Source organism: Pelmatolapia mariae, linkage group LG22 (assembly GCF_036321145.2).
Source record: "Pelmatolapia mariae isolate MD_Pm_ZW linkage group LG22, Pm_UMD_F_2, whole genome shotgun sequence".
Taxonomy (NCBI): Eukaryota; Metazoa; Chordata; class Actinopteri; order Cichliformes; family Cichlidae; genus Pelmatolapia; species Pelmatolapia mariae.
The window spans coordinates 13,055,539-13,077,298 of NC_086245.2; the positions used below are offsets into that span (position 1 = coordinate 13,055,539).

General features: G+C 40.7%; 1 protein-coding gene across 2 annotated transcripts in view; it reads right to left on the reverse strand.

Annotated features, from left to right (window-relative positions):
• Positions 1 to 261: 261 nt before the first annotated feature.
• Positions 262 to 21,760, reverse strand: part of LOC135933757 (TGF-beta receptor type-2-like) — a 32,180-nt gene continuing 10,681 nt past the window's right edge. For both annotated transcript variants that reach the window (XM_065471923.1, XM_065471914.1), the window contains exons 2-7: positions 20,212 to 20,353; positions 17,393 to 17,583; positions 11,507 to 12,270; positions 10,505 to 10,646; positions 2,751 to 2,875; positions 262 to 1,335 (exon numbers count right to left, since the gene is read on the reverse strand). In XM_065471923.1, coding sequence (XP_065327995.1) covers positions 1,156 to 1,335; positions 2,751 to 2,875; positions 10,505 to 10,646; positions 11,507 to 12,270; positions 17,393 to 17,583; positions 20,212 to 20,342 — 1,533 coding nt within the window. In that variant the 5' untranslated portion in view covers positions 20,343 to 20,353 and the 3' untranslated portion in view covers positions 262 to 1,155. The remainder of the gene's footprint in view (positions 1,336 to 2,750; positions 2,876 to 10,504; positions 10,647 to 11,506; positions 12,271 to 17,392; positions 17,584 to 20,211; positions 20,354 to 21,760) is intronic.

Below are 21,760 nucleotides of genomic sequence, written 5' to 3' on the forward strand. Positions count from 1 at the left end.
ATGCATTCATTTGGTGCCATTTGTGTTTGTGTGATAAGATATTTGTGTTAATATACAGTTGTACAGTCAAACACGTGTACCTAGCATATTTTCCAGTGTGTGTATTTGGGCTTCCTTCATTTAAGGCTAGAAAAGTAGCATTAATAGTTTTTGATTGTAAAATGAAGTATCTCACATAAAAACCCAAAGTTAAACAAAGTATGACAGCAGCCAAGAGCATTAAAAAGCACAGCAAATTCAAACAGAGAGCATAGTAACATTTTTAATAATGATTTCTATACAAAAATTCCTTTGATACAGATAATTTCTGAGCAGATCAGAATTCCCTTCTCAGTATAAAAAACAAAAAAACAAAACTTCAGCTTTTATAACATATAGACAGTGACTGGATGTTCCAGTTTGGAGTCCTTAATACATCTCTGCATTCCTTTTATTCTCTTTGTCTTATTAAACAGACTTCCTTTTTCAGTTTAGAGTCCTCTGAGTAAAATGCCCCCCCCCCCCCCCCCTCCCTCACACACACACCTACCTCTGTATATCTCAGTTTCCTTTCTCCTTTCAGAATGATTTTGCTGTCTTTATTTTACATTTCATAGTCCTTGAGATATGAGATCAGCTATCCCTGCAGATTAGTTCTTTGGCTGTTTTTCCCCCTACTTTTTTGCCGTGAATAATTTCCACTTCTTGCCAGAGTTTCTATTAGCACCCTGAATGTTGCTTCATTCAGCTCATTGGACTTTGATCCAAGACCACCTGGCCATTTTGAAAAACAAGGCAGCTGCAGGAGATCTTAGTGTCTTAATATTTGGTCAGTCTTGCCCCATTTTTAATACATTTGCAGTCTGTTTATTTCCTATACCTGAAATGTCAAAACAAATAAGACACAACATATACATAGTTTGGTGTGCATAGATGTTTATAAAGTGCAAATAGTATTTGGTAAAAAAAAAAAAAAAGAAAAAGAAAAAAAAGAAGCTTTATAATGTGAGCGCCCTTTTTGTTTATGACTTAATCCAGAATATGTAAGCCCACCTCTGGAAACAGTTCACTTTCATCTAAATTTCAAACGCCACTCCACTCATATTCCTTTTCCCCTCAGCAGCTCGATAAAAATGTCTCAGTCACCCTGCAGGGGGCAGTGTTTCTGTTAAGCGTTTACTTTTCATCCACTACAAAGATTTCTTCAGGGATTTTCTCCTCTGAGTCAGAGCAATCTGACAGTTTGTCCAGGTACTCCATGCCATTGAAGCGCTCAGCAACACAATGGGCGGTGAGACGGGCCTCCGGGTCGTGGTCCCAGCAGTCCTCAATGGAGGCACACAACATCTGGATGCCCTGCATGAGGAGAACAGGCTCACAGTTAGTCAATATAATCGACTTTGGGGCGATGCAACTTAACTCAAACTGAAGCTATGAATGTGCATTTATGCATTTTCAACTGTGTGTTTATCCATATGCACCTCTGTATCAGTACTTTTATATAGGACTTTTGATGCATTTCTATTGGAGAAACTAGCATTGAGAGTTATTCTTTCTGAAGGGCGATTTTGCAAGGAGAATAATATGCAATTCTTTTAACATAAATGCTGCAGCTGCTTCATCTTGTGTACAGCTTCACTTTAAAATATGGAAACACTAGGTGCCACCAGTAGCTAGACACAGAGCTCATTTTAATGTTGTAGGTATCACAACAATCCTATTTAAAGAATAGCAAAACAAAGCGAGAGACAGTGTGTGACAATGCGCTGTGGCAGCTTGAATGGATGAATCTTTTCATTGTGACATACATAGTAAAGCATAAATAAATAAGCTGTGCAGAAGGGAGATGATTTTAAACTGTCTTACATTCTACTTTTATTTTCTACATAGCGAACAGCTGAGTACAGCAGCATGAATGTCCTCCAGGAGACACACTGAAAATGTGTGCAGTTATCTCCAAATCTAAACAACACTGTCCCGTTCTTTATGACAGTTTCCCTTTGTTTGGAACAACTATAAACACTTCTGATTTAAAACTTGGCTGCCAATGTGGAAAATAAACTTTATTTATGTTTTTTTTTTTATATCTTAGAGGATTTATTGGTCCCCTACTATGATTTATTTGTTAACATGGCCACTTTAAATTTTCTTCACAGGAAAAGAAACTATATTAACATTTTAAAATAATAAATATATAAAATGTGAAAGGGGCCACATTCATGAGGCCATAGTTTGCATATACAGACTAAACCATATAAACTTTGCAAACCCTAGTTTACACATAGTGTGGACAGTGCAAGGGACAGCCTGCGTCAGTCATGTTCTTACTATTGGAATTAGGTGAGGGTGAGCAGAGAATGGACACGGTGAATACATCAGACCATTACCTGCACTGTTCTCACAGCAGTGCGAAGGATCTGGCATACTGAAGACTGTTTAAAGTAGGTGTTTAATTCTCATTTCTATAAAGTAGCCTTGCATGACTCAATGTTATTCATACAAAAAAAAAAAAAAAAACCCTGAAACTGAAAGTATTTAAAGTCTGTGTTTGGCCCGTAGTGATTAAGCCCAAATAATCAGTGTTATATTCTTATTTTTTATGTTTGCTTTGCTTAATATGAGCATCCTCCACTATAACAACAGGTGCATCCATGACAGTATACCTGATAATGAAAATGAACACGTTTTTAATATCAGCTGACAAAAGATTAAGATGTTAAAACACAGATTTTGTGGTTACAAACGAGGCATTTATAAGTTTCGTTTCTTACCGAGTGGTTGGTCCAGCTGTTGGGGATCTCAGGTCTTCCTCTGTCCCTGAGGACGCTGTCCTTCATGCTCTCTACACACGGGTGTTCTCTCAGGTTTCCAAACGGTGGCTCGTATGCTTTAACGTCTGCATGTGAAAACACAGAAACAACAGGTGGGTTCAGAGAATTAGCCTGTGCACAGCTCAAACTGGTAAGTTTAGGCTTTTACACGGGCAAAACAACTTTGAAACAGATCACATCTGACAGATGAAGTTCTGTGGAATAGAGAGAAAGATCAGATGGAGGTGCCCCACAGCACACACATCAATAACACCTCTCAAAGGATTCACTGTGCGCTCTAAATTGAAACTGCAGGATGCAAACTTTAAATAGCACTGAAGCAGCACAAACAACTGAAGAACCCTAAGCTGTTGATAGAGGGGCCACTGGCGAGATTTTCTGAAGAGAAACACTATCGTCACATTTTTAGCCTTACTGTCGATGAGTTTAAAGAAACCTCACCAACACTGCTCTGGCTTTGTGTCAGCTCTCTTACACAACAATTCCAGAGTGCTTGTCAAAGGCCACTTACCAGTTGTGTTTACTTAGGGCAAAATTTCAAAGCAGGTCTGCAGGAAACAGCCTGAGAGCTATGAGTCAACAGTTTCCGAAAAAATATATCGTATGAATTCCAATTCAAATTCCTCTTTGTTTGAAGTTTGGATTCCTCAGCCGCAACACTGAATTACACTAAAGTTAAAACCTAGCTCAAGCTAATTTTCAGTCATTAAGAGATGGACTAACAAAATTAACAGATTTTATAATGGACACAAAATCAGATTGAGAGAATAAAGTGAAAAAGAGATGCATATTAACTATATAACAAAGTGACTGTGGAGTCTCTGACTGTAATCCCTGGCGTCGTGGCAAATAGTTGCCAGAATTAAAACAGTTTCTACTTTTCTCACCTACAAAGACAGAGTCGTCGTTTAAAACAAGGAACACATTTCACAGTGCATCCTGGCTGTGTGAAAGTTACAATGTACTATTACACAACAGTGGTAAATTCTTGTAAATACTCAGGAAGTTTCAAAAGAGTAATTTTGAACAGGAACAAAAAACTGATGACCAGCAGCGATAACATGGGCACGTATGGCTGCCCGTGAAACTGACTGACGAGTGTTTATTCATGATGTGACTGCTGATAGAAGCAGCAGAATGAAGTGTATAGGGCTGCACTCTCTGCTCAGACTCAGACAAATATTGCAAAACTAAGCAGAGAGCAACTTAAGTTTAGATGGATAATGATCCAAAGCACACTGCAACAGTAACCCAAGAGTTTCTCAAGGAAAGAAACAGGATATTCCTCAAGGGTCAAGTCAGTCACCTGATCTCAACCCAATGGAGCATGCTTTTCAGTTACTGAAGACCAGACCTAATGCAGAAAGACCCACAAACAAGCAGTAACTGAAAGCGGCTGCAGTAAAGATGTAGCAGAGCATCTCAAGGGAGGAAACAGAGCATTTGGTGATATCCGTGTTCTCTAGACGTCAGTCAGTCATTGACTACAACGGCTCCAGTCAATGCAATATTTTTGTTAAACCCCTTGCATTAAAGCTAAAAGGTCTGCACAGTTTGATCTAAAACCACTGTGGGGGTGGCGTGCAGAGGCAAAATGACAAATGTGCGTCATGGTCCCCTTATGGACCCAAATATACTGTGGCTATATATCTGTCAGTGATACTGCAGCTGCTGTTTAATGTCACACAGCTGAAATACAGAACAATGGCTTTTACAGGCCAGTAAGAATCTAGCAGAACCACTTTAATTTATACTTCAATGTAGCAGAGCCATTTTGTGGTATAAAAATATAGATATTTATACACACATACATATTTTCTAACAATAAAATAGAATACAATCCCTGTAATTAACTGCTGGCTATTAAATCTGTCACTGCAAACACACAGATTTCAAATGTATTGAATAAAAAAAAGCACAATGCAGATTTGTCCTGCATCTTCTCATGTAAATCTCAGAGTTTACGTAACAGTGCAGAACAAAGCTGTGTCAGCTGTCAGCGGGTTCTGAGGTTGCCTCTTCAGTCATAAGGCCAACATGTTGTTGCTGAGAGTAAATCAATATTTTGTATGTGAATTATTATGAAAAAAAAGGAAAGAAATATATAAAAACTGTTTGTAGCTTTTTAAAATAAACTACTGGAACACATAATCCTCACATAAGCATGTTGTTTGTACTGTTTGATGATCGTGATGACGTTTTAGTTCTTTTTAAACACGTTAAAAAGAAAAGATCGCAGGGAGTTATGCAACCTACAGACAGGAATTGGAGGATTCTGGGACACAGACTACTGCAAAAAAGGAGTTCTTTACAGTCTGGAACTCAACATTACTGCAAGCAAAGTACTTCTGGTTTGTTATTCAAGCTTAAACACAAACCCAGTCAACCATTTTTAAGAGAAAAGGAGACAGATGTTGTTTGTTTTGTTGTGACAGGTCCAGGGAGTGTATAACTGTGTTCTAGACAGCAAACCCACTTTGGAAAGTGTCAGCAAACATGCTCGTGTGCTCATCTCCAAACAATGCTTCTCAAGTATAGGACTTGTACTACTTCATAAACAAAGTGTGTATTCCAGGACAAACAGATTTGCCCAATCTGGCTCTAAAGGCAAAGATGTTTATTAAAGGTAAACCTTAAATTAAACTCTGCAGTGGCAGAAGAGGCTTCTGAAAGCACAATACAGTGCGAGTGAGGACTGCTGGGGTTTGCAAAAGTCACACACTGCACACTGACAAGATTTCCTCCAAAGCTATTTAACAACTTCAGCACAGTAACAATGAGGAACTTACACTATGTGTCCGACAGCTGACATGTAGTGATGTGGATTTTGCAATGCTAGCACATATTTCCTCCTTAATGTCTATTTTCCAGCCCACTTGTCCGCCATGGCAGTAGAAGGTGTCTGTGCATATGCAGCCAAGAGAAATGTAGTCATTTTTTTCCTACTGCAAACAAGGAAAAACTCTTGATGAATGGCATCGTTTTGAAGCTTTGTAATTTACATCCGTCACACTGCACTTTTGTTCTCGTAGCTTGACCACCTGCTCCCCTACGCACATCCCAAACTCACCAGTCTTAGTTGGCATACTGAAGTACTAACCTCACACAGGTCTGCTTAGAAATCAGTCAGCACAAGCATTTCACATTTTGTTTGATAGTCTTTCTCTGCTGCCCTTCCAAGTGAACAATTTTTTGTCTAATTATAGCTTATAAAATATAAACACTGAAAATAAGAAGAGAAATCCTGTCACCAAAACACATAAATAATACAGCAAAAGCGATCCAAACAGCTTCACCATGTATTTGGAAATAAATTAGTAATGTGATCGCAACAACTGTGTCAGCTTCCCCAAGTCTGTCTGAGTCTGGAACAACAGCTTGACTAATCTACTCCCAGCCGCTGCTGGTTTTCATTAGTTTGCGGTGGCTCCAACACTTGTTTTCTGTTGTTAAACTCATGCATTACAGATGTATGCATGAACATTACACATTAGCAGAGCTTAATTTTAGGGCATATGGCACCGACTTGCCCTGGAAGCTTACCCTACCATTAACTGCAGCTGATACATTCCCAACCATCGACTAACCCCATTAAGTAAAACCAAAAAAAAATATTTTTGCCCACTTTGAATGCAGCTTCAGGGAACGTAAATTGGCTGCACGTATTTTGACCCTATTTCATCCTCAATCAAGTCTAAAATTTGTTCCTAAATGCGCGTTGTGGCAGACCCCCCACCACACGCATTAGGCCCTCCAGTTCTGAAGGGTTTGATGGTCTGACATCTGGAGAGCAGCTGCCCTAACCTTTCCTCCTCTCCAGTCAAGCTCAACCTCTCCCCTCAGGGAATGGAGGCATTTTTTTCGTCTGCAGCTCCACATTCGACACCACTCCGCTATTATCCTCCTACTTTGCCCCACCCGCTCGAGGAACGCCCTCACAATCTTTCCAAGCCCTAAATCTGGACCAGCTAAATTATACAGCAGAGGCATTTTAAGGAACAGACACTCAGATAAAAAGATCTGAGCCTGGAATCTGACTTTTCCTTCTCTTGGAGGTGTGCTGATCTCTCTGTTTCCCCCCTTGCTCTAACCCTTCCCTCAGTCTTGGAAGATAAAGAAGGTAAAGTGATGGTTTGTGCCTGGCTGGCTGGCTGGCTGTCGACAGACAGTTTTTTTCCCTCTCGTCTGGCAGATCTCAGATCAGACCACGGCCTCAGGAGCCGTGACAGAGCAGCCCTGTGCCTGCCTGCAGTGATCAGACATCTTCCTTACATTCACACAGGCAGGTGGCATCAGAGACAAGAGATACAAGAGGAAAAAGCAGGGCATCACCCTAGTCATTATACTGATGCCCTGGGATGTGTCACTCTGAATTTATGAGTGTGGGTTCACATCTGCTCATATTTTGTCTCAGGAAGGTAAGATCTCAGGGAGTCATAAGTGACTCACCGACCTCCAGGGAAAACGTGGCAACTTCATAGTAAAAAAACAGCAGCAGGAAAGCAAGCAACTCTTAAGTGTACTTTGTAAACACATCAGCTTTGCTCTCATGCTGCTCTGCTCCAGAATCAATACCAGATCTCAGCCAGCACACTATCTGCAAGGAGATTTTTAGCTGCCAGTAAGGGAAAACCAAATTACACCATCTCATTTGTGCAGCTTATTCTTTCCACCTTTCTCATCGTCTATCAAGGTGAGAGCTTAGCTTTGTTTGTACAGTGATTTAATCTCTGAACAGGAAAATGTCTCCTTTAGTTTCAGCCCCTATGAACTACAGACCTCACCCTTTTACACTTCTCCAAGAAATGCCAAGTCTGAAAAATGGGGACAGAGATATGTGAAACACAGGAAAATGTGAACTAACCCAGTGGCTTCTATCTTTAGTCTAGAGGTGGGACGGGAACCTTGCGCTTCCTCTCTCTAGTAAATTTACACTGGCCTGTCCTGTCTTGTCTGTGCCTGCATGAGTAAAGCTTCACGGCTGCCTATGGTGTGTTGCACTGCAGTGGGAGACTAATTAACTGCTGCCTCACCTACCTGTGTCTACGAAGAAAGAGACTGAGAGAGACGGGAGGAAAAATGTAGCGTAACTGAGTTGAAAGTGCCAGATTTAGAAACAGGGAATGGTCGAGTGTATCTGGGCAGGACAAAAATGTGTTGTGGCATAACGTTTAATTCTGTATACAGTGTTTAGGTTAGCTAAACCTAAACTAATGCAAAATAAGGGAATGAAGGACTTAATCTGACATGCATGTAACGGATGGAGGGAAACGCAGGATAAACAAATGAAGATGTTGTTCGCGCAGATTTCCTGAAATCCCTCAAGAGGAAACCAAATGAAGCCAGAGTGAACCTGGATCTGTTTAGTGCATCTTTACTCATCTCTATATGCTGCCTGTCCTGATCTCAAGAGACATTAACCACTAAATGTCCTAATATAAACCACACTTGCAAAGTTAAAAATCACTCTAAAAAAAAAAAAAATGCATCTTGGGACTATGCTCTTTGCAAAACAGGAAATACTCTGTTTTCTTTTCAAATGTGTACCCACAGGGCACCCACGTTGTTGCAGTTTGGAAGGAAAAGCAAGAGGAATTGTGGGTCACTCGCTCATGTTTTTGCTTCAGAGGACTCATGGGCAGAATAACTGCGCGATACACTTCAAGGAAGCCCCCTGGGGATGGAGGGGAGGGAGGTTAGTGGGGGCAAAACAGGAAAACTCAGAAGCAGAAGTGTTCATGCCCAAACCCGGCATTCAATCACTGCTGTGACACAATGGAGACAGGAGCAGTCTCAGAAACAAACGGGACCACAGAGACACAAAAGGAAGCAAAAACAAATAACCTTCTGTCGACATGAAATACTGCACTGTACTGGCTTCAGATAATCAACCACTTCTATTATTTGCACATACCTCGACCTTGTTTTGCTGCAGAGTGACAAACACGAGTAACGGTACATTAGTAAAGTGAAGGCTGATCCTTGAGGCTTCTACAAGATGGATTGTGGCTTTGACACTTTTAGATTTTCTTCCCACCATGACTAATGGGTCAACGAATGCTCACACATAAGTCCTGTCACACAGCTAATAAGTGAACTCACAGTGGAGTTGGTCACTTGGTGCTTGTATTGCTCAGAGGTCAAACAAGCTTTTACAGTATTTCTGAGGATATTTACACAGCCTCTAAAGGGAATTTCATCAATCAGTGCTTCTATTGGTTTCCTATACTTGCAGTGACCCGAGCTAATTTACCAAGGAAATTGATGGTTATCTCCGCAAAGGTTAGACGGAGTGTTAAATGTGTGTACAGTACACTACGTTGCTAGTCAGGAAGACAGAATATTGGGTTTAAAACAAGTACTGAGAAAATGTGACAGAAAATAACAAGTGAGATGTAAAGTGTCAAATAGTACGCTCGCATTTAGTACATGAACAAGAGTGAAAAAGTTATTTTTTTCTCTAAATGTTGAACTATTCTTAAGTAGCCTGTGTTTCAGGAACTAGATGCATAGCATAGACCCTTTCTTCTGCATTTCCTGTGTGATAAGGTTAAACCGACTCTGGCGAGAAACCAAGGCTTTTTTCTCACCGACATCTTAAGTATTCCTCCCCAAACACACATTAAAGCTAAACTCTATTTACATAATCATTCACTGATGTTCTATATCATCAATAATTCATTTTACGCCTAAATCATCAGTTCATGTAAGGTTGTTTAATCTATTCAAAATATTTGGATAAAGCCAGTAGAGGCTTTTCATAACTCGTGTTCAGACTTCATTTTATTGACGGTGGGGAAAAAGTCATCTCTCCTTTCAAAAAAAGCAGGACTACGAGCCATCATGTGCTACCGGAAGAGTCCTTTTTGACCAGGGTATGTCCTTCAGCGTGCGCATTAAACAAATATGTACTGTTGCTTTCTTTCATCTGTGCAATATCACTAAAACTACAAACATCCTGTCTCAGAGTGATGGTGAAAAAAAACAAAAACAAAACAGTTCATGCATTCTTAACTTCTAGGCTGGACTATGGTAATTCATTATTATCAGGCTGATCTAAAAGCCCCCTGAAAAGCCTTCAGTTGATCCAGATGGATGCAGCGAGAGTAGACCATATTTCTTTCATATTAGCTTGTCTTCATTGGCTCTCTGTTTAATCCAGAATTAAATTTAAAATCCTTCTCCTCACATACAAGGTCTTCAATAATCAGGCCCTGTTGCATCTTAAAATTCTCATACCATCATATTATCCTAATAGAGGACTTCACTCTCAGACTGCCGGCCTACGTGGGTTCCTAGGAAGTTTAAAAGTAGAATGGGAGGGAGAGCCTTCAGCTTTCAGGCCCCTTTCCTGTGGAGCCAGCTTCTAGTTGGAGCTATATCAAATGACCTTGAACCGTCCCTTAGTTAAGGTGCCATAGGCTCAGGCTGCTGGGGGGGCTTCACATTATGCACACTGCACGTCCTCCCCACTCCCCACGTGTTTATGGACCATTGTGGCATGTTGCTATCGCTTATTTTGTGCTGTGTTCTGTCTCCCTACACACTCCTTTTTTCTTTTCGTTTTTTCCCCCCTCAGCAACAACACATAAACAACATTGCCATTTTTTGGGGAATTTTAACTGAAGCGATCGTTCTACAGCACAGTGTGTTAACTGATTAACATAGAGCATAGAAGGACTTCATGATCTTACCTCCGACTGCACTACACCTTGAGATGATCTCCCACAGTACGAGAGCCATGGAATAAACATCGGCTTGTTTGAAAGACTCAATGTTTTCTAGGTTGATTCTGGACTCCAACACCTCGGGGGCCATGTACCTGGCAGTGCCCACCTGTGGAAAAACAAATAGAGAGAGAAACAGATTAATTATTGTCTTTGAGTCTTTGGGAATGCACAATATTGTTATGGACGATTTAAATATAGAGGTACATCTAAGGGAAGGTGGCGAACCACTTTTTTTATCTGCTAAAACAGCAATCGTTTTGTTGAAAACGGCTCGTTAAACAGTAGCTAAATTAATCAAGCGACAGGTAGTGATTTTGTCCTGTGTGCTGTAAGAGATTAAATCACATTTATCTACATGAGAAAAAAAAAAAAGTTGATGTAGAAAATAATTAGAAAAAAAAAAAAAAAAAAAAAAGGGCACCACTGAGCTCATCAAAACCTTGCTTGTCTTCACATAATTACCATCCTTGAAAATGTGTCCACTGGAGCTTCCTCCTAATGCATTAGGGGCATCACAATGCATTAGGTGTGCTGTGTGGCAAAGGGTGAGTCCTTTTCATAACAAGCCATTTTCATAACAGAGTGTAAATTGTCTCTGGCCTATTACGTCTTTGTAATGAGTCCATTAAGAATCAATCAAGCCTGTTTGTCTTGTGACTATGATAAAACAACAACAACCCAAGAGCACTTACAGCAGTATTTCTATCAGTATTATCCTTCTGGGGACAAGATGGAGTGAGTGCCATATATACACACAATGTCCTGAAGTTGTGAGGGTAAGAAAATGAAAAGTTTGATATATAGCTTGGCTCTTTTCAAAGTCTGACAAATATCCCAGAAGAATTATACGACAGGGCTTAGAGTGGTTTGTGTTTGGGGCACTGGCAAAGTTGATGATGTCTGAAGTGATTGACAGCCAAGTGAAAACAATCGATCGCCCAAAATTTAGTCTTAGGTAAGCCTTACCTGCCCACTGTTTGCCAGCTCATCCACAGACAGAGAGTTGTCCAGCCGAAGTGCAAGGCCAAAATCGCACAGGCAGCAGGTCAAGTCATTTTTCACCAATATGTTGGAGCTCTTAATGTCCCTGTGCGCGATAGGCACCTTGGAGCGACCGCAGGGGGTGCGGTCGCTGTGAAGGTGTGCCACTCCACGGGCTAGCGAACCTCCGAGCAGCCACAGGTCATGCAAGCTGATAATATTATGAGTCAGGTACTCCTGGAGATTCCCTCGTGGATGATAAGCTGTGATCAGCCAGTACTGTCTCTGCTCCTTCCTGTCCTCTGCTGTCAGGAAGTGAAGCACATTCTCATGCCTCAAATCCGCATCTGAGAAAATGTCCTTCTCGTTCTTCCAGGATGGATACTCCTCGTGTGAGAAAATTTTAATTGCTACAGTCTCAAAGCCCTGCTCCACGCTAACAGAGGAGCCCTGCTTCAGCTTGGCTTTGTAAACTTCTGCAAAGCGCCCTTTTCCAACCTGCACGTCCAGCTCGATGGGTAGCAGCTCAGTGTTGTGATTGAGGCTGTTGGCATGCGTAGAGCTGCTGTCTTCTTCTATAATGACGAGTAGGTCGTTTTCCTGCGGAAAATCTTTCTTGTGTCTGCAGTGGGCATTGTGCTGGCGGCACACACGGTAAAAGTAGAAGAAAGTGATGACCACGGTAGCCATAACCAGGAGAGGCACCAGGCTTACTAAGATAACAGCCATCACCTGTGGTTCAGTGGGCCCTAAAGGTCAAAGAATCAGCACGTGTTAATGAAGACAGTGTGAGGTTAAGATGCAAAACAGATGTTATGACAACCAGTTTAAAAGTCACTTTAAATCTGTGAGAGTAGTAACTGTGTTTCTACTTTTTTTTAAACTACAACACCCACAATATGAAGACATAAAACACAAAATTACTTTGTGGCAGATTGTATCAGCACTTAGCTACAAGTAAAGTAATGCTCAGAAGACACAACAGAAACCTGACGCTTCTTTGAGGAATGTTTATCAGGATCAGAAAGCTAAAGTTAGATTCTCAGCCACAAATGTAAACTGCTCCAAACCCTGACCCAGTCAAGCACATATTGTGTCTCTTTATAGCACATGTCTGATTCTTATAATTTGGGAGGTGGTGTGTCTGGTAGCTGCTTTGGTTTTGGCAAACAGTGAGAGTTTATGCTTGTGCTATGTTTATAGTCCAGTTTTTAAAGCTGCAGCAATAGAAGAAGATCTATAAAAAGTAGATCACCAGACATAAAACACTAAACAAGAAAACCTCAAATGGTCCCCAGTATGAAGCGCTCTAAATTTAGTCATTTATAAGTTGTGTTGTCAAAGCGAATGCCACACTTTATTTAGCTGTCTAGCTTACATTTGAGTTGCATAACACGTGTAGGCAAGAGTATCACGTGTGCATTATTATTCAAGAAATACCTGGCAAAGAATTTTAGGAGCAAGTGTAAATGCGCGGAGCAGAGTCAGGCATCTAACCGACTGCCGAGTTGAGCCCTCAACGTCTCGCAATATTTTTTTTTTTCTGAACAGGAAACCACATGTCTGAAATCCTCTACAGGGCCTCAGACAGACTGTTTGTTTTGATTTTTGTGGAGTGAGAAGCTATTTCTCACAACAAACCTGTCACTGTGCCTCCAAACTCCTCCGGGCTTTAGACAAAATCCTTACTTGTTGTGTGAATTATTGAAAGTGCAGAAGTAATGCTACATTTAAGGTCTGGAGATGCTGTGAAAAACCGTGTTATTGAGAATTATCTTTAAGTTCAAAGTGTAAAAAACTGCATACACAAGGGTAGAATCTTTAGAGAGAAAAGGCTTTCAGAAATACTCTTGCTGGTGGGAAGTAGATCCATACTACTCACATACCTGCCTGTTAAATATGATGCTTCAGATATGCTTAGCTTAGCATAACGACTGGAAACCGTGGAAAACAGTGGTACCTACCATCTTAAATAAAGCTTTAAAGCTGTACTTGTATATTTGTTTACACACCATTCAGTCACAGCATTAAACCCACTGACAGGTGAAGTGAATAACATTGATCATCTTGTTACGTCTTGTTCGATTCTGGCATTCACATGGGTGTTACTTTGACAAACCACCCGCTCACATTCAATATAACAACTGACGCACCTTGTTTTCACTCAAGCTAGGTCTCATTTTGTAACCTTGCTGTTCCCAGTAGGTTTTGTTAATGTGTTTCTGATAATAGGGTGGAAAATACCATTAGCCTGCTTCTCAAGGCAGCTGTATAACGGTATGAAGAGAGGGAAAACTGCAAGCAAAAGCTGAATCGTTAAATCGTGCTTTGTTCAACTGGTTCAAATTGGCATTATTGCCCTGTTGTTCAAGCTCATCTGCAGTGCCTTTACTACAGAACTGACCCACTTTAGTCACTGAGAACTTCCAGAGAGTGCACAGACATTCCCAACAGTGAGAAAATATGTTTCCATGACGTGCTTTGCTCCGCGCAGATGCTTTCAATTTGGCTCTCGGTGCAGAGCCAGGTCTCGGAAATGTACCTTAGTGTTATTACTGCCGGGACACCGTAGTCAAAATACATCTTATTCCAGGGCCAATGTTGTAACTGGAGTCTAGAAGCCAGTGTCTACATGATCTCCTAAAGCTGTTTGCAATTATGCATCTGGAGAGCATCCCAGTGCACACATGTTGGCACTCATGCACGACAAACTGATAAAAAATTCTGACGTTATCATGTTATCCTCACAAATGAAAGAATAAATACTTCCACTTCTAAGATTTTAAATGAATCTTTCTCCACTTTAAAAAGAAATGAAAGATAGAGGGAGTAAAACTTAAAAATCAGATCAAATAACTGGTGTGCAATATGTAAGGTATGACTCTCCCAGTGATGAACTCTGAAAACTATTTCCAGGCAGGGGTGTAACGCAGAACTCTGAGCCCCACTCAAAAGCACTCTCTGCGGGAACCCTTCCTTTCTCCAGTCATCTTTTGATTGCGATTTTTTTTTTAAAATAAATAATTGAGCCAACAACTTTACAAGAACCTGTAGGGGTCCTTAGAGTACCGCTTACGTCCATAGGGCTGCACATGTTAAAATGGACACACACTTCTTAACGTGCTGTCGTCTACAATAACTTGAACATTTAGAATTAAGTGTTCATGATTCTAATGTCATAAAGACATTTGAAATACCAACCCTATAGTCTTCTAACACTTACATTAAGAAAATGCTGAGACTACTATGTTGCATAAAAAAGACCGTTGTATTTAGTGAACAAGACTTCACTATGAACATGTTTTTTTCCACCCCCCAAAAAATGTTTTCTTAACATCTTGTGTAATGATCATAAGAAATCGCTCTTCATCCTTCCCCTCTGCTCTCTTCACTTCCTCTATCACATCTTCTTCCTCACTATCTGCCACACAGACCTCTAGAAGAATGATGCGTGCAGGACTGATATGAGCCTCTAAACCTGCTCACAGCCTAACACTGTTTTCAGCCTGTGCGGTGCTAAAGGCACATCAGGCGTCAAACCAGGTCATCAGGGCACACCAAAATAACTTGAAGCTTATTTGTGTTTACAAAACCAACACTCTAATTACCATCTACAATTAACCATCTACACTGCAGACTTCTCCCACAACTCCACCCAGTGCTTCCTGCAGAAGTTCTCTGATGACTCTGCTATAGTCGGCCTCATCACTGATGGGGATGACAAGGAGTACAGAGGACTGACTCAGGACTTTGTGGACTGGTGCCAGCTGAACTACCTCCAGATCAATGCCAGTAAAACCAAGGAGCTGGTGGTAGACTTCCGCAGGCACAAACATCCTCCACTGCAACCACTGAACATCCAAGGTATGGACATTGAGACTGTGGACAGCTACAGGTACCTTGGTGTTCATCTGAACAACAAACTGGACTGGACTCATAACTCAGACGCCCTCTACAGGAAAGGGCAGAGCAGGCTGTACCTGCTGCGGAGACTCAGGTCGTTTGGAGTGGAGGGCCCACTCCTGAAGACCTTCTATGACTCTGTGGTGGCCTCAGCCATCTTTTATGGTGTGGTCTGCTGGGGTGGCAGCATCTCTGCTGGGGACAGGAAGAGACTGAACAGGCTGATCCGAAGGGCCAGCTCTGTTCTAGGATGCCCTCTGGACCCAGTGGAGGTGGTGAGTGACAGGAGAATGGTGGCTAAGCTGTCATCCCTGCTGGACAACATCTCCCACCCCATGCATGAGACTGTGACAGCACTGAGCAGCTCCTTCAGTGGGAGACTGCGGCACCCACGGTGTGGGACGGAGAGATTTCGCAGGTCTTTCCTCCCCACTGCTGTCAGACTCCACAACAAAGACTTTAACTGATCATACACACACATCCACAAATGTGCAATAACACAAATGTGCAATAATCTTTCTGGCACCGTTGTATTTTTCACTCTGTTGTATATAGCATTTGTATTCTATTTTTATCCTATTGTATATTTTATTCTATTTTATTCTACTGTATATAGTATTCTATTTTTATTCTATTCTGTACAGTTGTGTACTGTATTTATTCTTATTTTATTTTATTCTAAGTGTCCTTCATAACTTTTGCACTGTCCACTTCCTGCTGTGACAAAACAAATTTCCCACGTGTGGGACTAATAAAGGTTATCTTATCTTATCTTATCTTAATTACACTATATTACAATAATATGAGACATTATAGTGATTTTCTTGTCTTGTTCCTTTGATGTTATCAAACACAAACAGATGTCATATGGTTACTCTCGGCTGCTCCCTTGTCACAGTGGGTCGCTGTTTAATTTGGCAGAGTGTTTGCAGTGGATTCCTAATGCAATCCCACAAGGGATGTTTTACTGGCTGGAATTTAAACAGTGACATTTGGCTTGCAAAACTAATGTGTAAACCACTACTCTAAGGAGCAAACATCATGCATGACATAATAATGTTTATACTGTTTGTCGATGTGCTGCCTGACACTGTTTCATTATAACTAGCAAAATAAGTTTGTTTTTTTCCCTTGTGTCACATCATTTGGAAATGGACCTGCTGCTGCTTAATCGCTCTGGCTCTTTCTGTAATTCAAGGCCGTGGGTTTCATGGTGTTAAGCTGTGCTACGTCTTTTTGGTAGCTATATTGTCACATCTGATTTTGGCTCACTTAACAGCTGCTGAGAGCTAAACCTTTCTCAACTGGTTAGTTGTGCTCTACTCTCCTTTCTTTTTAAAATAATTTTTTTAACAGCTGTCTTCCCTCGGTTTGCTTATTTGACCCTCACCTTTCTTGCTATCGATCCTTTGATTTTTGCTTTCTCGGTGAAAAACATGACTCAGTGCACATTATCAATCACCTAGTTAGAGTAAATTAACTGTGGTGCAGAATTAAGTCCAGAGCATTTTTCCTCACTTCTAACGAATAAAAGGGGCATCAGAGAGCCTCCGTGTTTATTTGGAATCAAAGTTCAGACACCCACCGAAATGTAGTTATGACACCAATTACTTAGACATATAATGTCCCTGTTTCCAGCTGCAGCTCTGAAGAGGGTTTAGCCTGCTTTAGTTAATTGTTTGGGTTTTACAGCTTGCAATTTGACCATTTTGGCTTAATTTCACTCTTATCAAACCAATTTCCATTCAGAGCACTCAGCTATATTCAAAAGGCTCTAAAAATCTACTGCATGGAATTTGTTATGTACCAGTGTTGCTAGACTGACAAATTTGCAGCTATTTGTTGCACATAGTTTAGCATTTAACAACAAAAGATTCAAATATAGCAAAAACAAGTTAAATATTAATAGTGAATTGTCTTCTACCACATTTACTTCATATATTTTGAAAAATTGCCATTTTAACTTACTTGGGTCAAAAAAGACGCGCTCATTGCATTCATCCTCAGAGCATGAACAGATGAAGAACTTTGAGCCCATGCCACTCAGCTCTTTCATTTCACACTCGCTGTTGTTGTAGTCCTTTAAGACTAAGCCGTACAGTTTTTCGGCTGGGTTGTGGCACACTGTATCAAAGGTGACGTTGCCATCTTTCTTCCTCCTGAGAAAGAGAAGACGGATAAACACTTTTTACTAGTCAAGTTTGAGTTCGGGTATTCACTACCGGCTTTTCAAAGATTTGTAACAAAGAGATGGTGGCAGGCCTACACTATTGTGCAAAAGTCTCGAGTCACCCCTGATTTCTTCATATTTTGCTAGGAAAATGGTAAACAGCTTCAGCGATTTATTGAAATGTGTGCTAACATGCATGGAAATATACAAATATATATAAAGCAAAAACAGGGATTTTACAATTCTAACAAACTTAAAATTATTTTGTATGACCCCAATGACACAGCCTGAACACTCTTAGGCAGCTTCTTGTTCTGTCTGTGGAGGCCAATCCATGACTGATAGTGTTCCATTGTGCGTTTTTCTGTCTGTATGTTTTTACTGCATCAAATTAGACAAGATCTTCTACTCACTAGCTGAAACACAGCCCCATACCATGATGGTACCTCCACTGTGTTTTACAGATAGCTGTAGACTCACTGTTGTACCTCTCTCCTGACCTTCTCCTTACATATTGACAACAATTTGAAACAAAAATGTCAAATTTGGATTTATCTCTCCAGAAGACATGAAAGGCTTCTTTGCAGTGGTCCTTCCACTAAGACCATTTCTTTGCCTCTGATGATGGCCACATCTTTCCAGTTGCACAGCAGGTCATTACAGGATCTTTTCCTATTTCTTAAGAACATGACTTTCAAATACTGTTCATCTAAATCTAGCTTTTGGCCAGTCACTTCTAATTTTGTCCACCATGTGCTCAGTTTCCTCAATTTTGTATTTTTACAGACACACTGCTCAACATGCTGCGACTGGTCAAGCTTTCAGCTGATATCTCTTTTTAGACATTACTTGTTGATGCAAAAATATTCTTTTATTCCTGTCAAACTGTGTTATATTTGGTGTTTTTCATACATTTGGTTAAAGGAAAGAAAACAAATTGTATGTTTGTCGACTGCTAGTACTACAAAGTGCTTTCTTCTTGCTCTCTGCTCCCTTTCGGGGTTGCCACAGTGGATCATCAGCCTCCATCTCAACCTATCTTCTTCTGCTACACCAACCCTCTGCATGTCCTCCTTTACTACATAAATCTTATCTACAGTCTTCCTATTTTCCCCCTGCCTGGCAGGTCCATATTGAAGATCTTTTTTCCAATATACCCGCTCTCTGTTCTCTGCACATGTCCAAACCATCTAAACCTTGCCTTTGAAACCATTTGACCCGAGCTGTCCTCTAATGTACTCAATTCTAATTTTATCCGTCGTGGTCACGCCCATGGAAAGTCTTAACATCATCAGCTTGGCCTCCTGTCTTTTAGTCAGTGCCACCATCTATAAACCATACATATGCCAGGTCTCATATATAAACCATTCTTTTCACTCTTGCTGCTACCCTTGTGTCACAAATCATCCCTAATACATGTCTCCACCTACTCTATCCAACCTGCACTCTCTTCTTCACCTGTCTTGTGCACTGTCTATTGCTTTAGATGGTTGAGGTATTTAAACTCATATTTCTTCACAACTTCTACTCCTTGCATTTTTAACCTTGCACTCATGTAAAATGAAAAGTTCTTATGTATAGACACAACACCGGTTCATCCCTTTCTGTTAGGTGCCTTTTTTGATTTATAGATGAGTGTTAAGTGACTTAAACAACAAACCAAGCACAAAATAAAATCCTCTGAAAATGTTCAGGCAAAAGGTCTGGACTGAAGATCAATGAAAAGCAGCTTATGTCCAAAGAAAAACTCTGTAAGCCTGGAGAACTACTACTCAGGAACACTTAAGTATAACAAAGTTTGGCTCCTTGGAAGCAACATATACAGAAATAAGAGGTGGGTCAAGACTTTTGCACAGCCTTAATAATTAGGTACATAATGCAATGATAAACTTGTAGCTGTAAATAGCAATATTTTTATGTAATATACAATACACACACACAAATGACTAAAACACTGAATTCAAAGTTCTAAAGATGGAGACTTAAATACAAACAACAGAAGAAAAAATAAAAACTTGGCTCTGTACAAATCAGCATATTTACATTTGGAATTCCTGCTGAGCAGTGCTACCTGGGCGGTTATGAGAGACATTTTAAAGAGGTGCTGCTGTCCACGTGCCATTAGCTTTCTGCTAACCTCAGCTCATAACAAGCCCACTACACTGCGAGTATAATGAGAAACAGCAGCACTGCTTTAAGCTTTTAACACCAGTACAAATCTGCTTCCTACTGCTTCTCACATTCAGAGTCAGATTTGATGCTGACGGGTGGTTAGGCGATCACGAGCTGTCATAATCGGGACGGCTTTTTGGGCAAAATGCTGACGGAGAAAGTGAAGAAAGCAAAAGGTCACCCCATGAAGGAAATTTTAGAGCTTCAGGAAGGAAACGATGGCTGATTTGATGAATAAATAAGTAGCCATTGTTCTCCTTATTTCCTAACTTCGCTTTGTGTTTGCATGAAGAGGCGTATAAATACAAAAGGCATAATAAACGTCAGAAAGTAAAGAACGAAACAAAGAAAAGCTCTTGAGTCTCTTTGCTATAGTTTAATTGTTCATTTACATCCTGAACCATTGCATTAGAATCACAAGGCAGGAAGTTCAGTGGACACTTACCAAATACTGACACACACGTCTTCTTTTTGGGGGCAAATAGATGTAATGCCACACTCCACCTTACAGTTCCCTTTACCCGAGCAGTTAGTTGGCTGTATATCACAAAACTTGCACAGCTTATTTAGCTTCATTATAGAGGCCTCTGGAAAAAAAAAAAAAGAGGAAGTGAAAGAGGTAAGACTAAGTTGTGAATTTCATATTCAACAGCCTTAAAAACCTGAAAAACCTGAAATTTAATCAAAGGACGGAGGTATTTTGGAATTTGTAAGTGTGCAGAAGCTGATATTCCACATAACCACAGGAATATCCAAACAATTTCATACTACAGGGGTGGACACATTTTTCTCCCCCTGTGGGAGCTTAACAAAGCAGAGCAGTGGCATTCACCTCCTTTGGACTTGTTCAGACCTGTATCAGTGAGACACACAGGATTGTGTGAGGAGTGCCTGTGGGTTTGATAATCATCTAAGGAGACAACTGCCAGACAGGCAAGAACAACAAACAGAGGAAACACGGATGAATTTTCTTGCTGAGGGGTCTCTAATTTGTCAGCCCGATGAGTCGGCTCCCCATCAAGTAAGGTGTTGTGCCAACACCGCTGATGATTTGTTGATGGAAAAAGAAAGGAAAATAAAAAACGAGGTTATGCATCAGTCTGTGAATAACAGGAGCGAGAAAGAATTTTATTTCCACAAACATTCCTAGGATGCAGTTCTGCAATTTATCCTTGCATTGAGGGACGTGATGACAAAAACCCCACCAAAAAAAAAAAAAAAAAAAAATCAGAGACAGAAAGGTGAAGAATCTCTTCTCTAGTTTTTAAGGGAGTTTTGGCTACTACACAAAATTATGAGCGAAAAGAGGATGTTGTGGCTTTAAGATGTGGAAACAGTTCGGAAAGGGGACATTTCAGATTTACTAGGATTAATAAGGAGAATGATTAAAAAGGAGAAACAATCACGATGTCTGGCAGGATTGAGATGCATGCATTGCATGTGTTACGCAGACTGGAAACACGTGACCTTGCTGGTTCAGTAAAACCACCTAACCACAGTTCATCTGTATGCTGACTTCACGTGTACAGGAAGTTGAACCTGCTGTCTTCATCAGAGAATTCAACTTACGAACAAACCAAGAAAGAAAACACGGTCTCTGGTACACTGTGCTGTACCTGAAGTTGGTCGATGTCTCAAAATGGCACCGCTGAGGGTTCATCACATGACCAAATAGTAAATAAGTTTTAGAAGGGGAAGTGTAAGTGAAAGGGTGCTTCTTGACATGGTCAGCAAAAAAAAGTATGCTTTGGGCTTCACACAAGCTTACGAGAAAGGTGCTCTCTGTCAGTGTGTGTGTGCGCTCTTAACCTGGCACAAGGATCCTACTATGTCTGTTCCCCCAACACCCAGGCTGCAGGGTGGGGTCAGCAACAGACACACTGTACAACATGCACCCTGGAAGTGCAGCAAAATTAGATCACTACCACCGGATGGCTGCGCCTGACAATCAGCAGCAGATGAGGCACTTTCACAAGACCTTATCAGGAAATCGT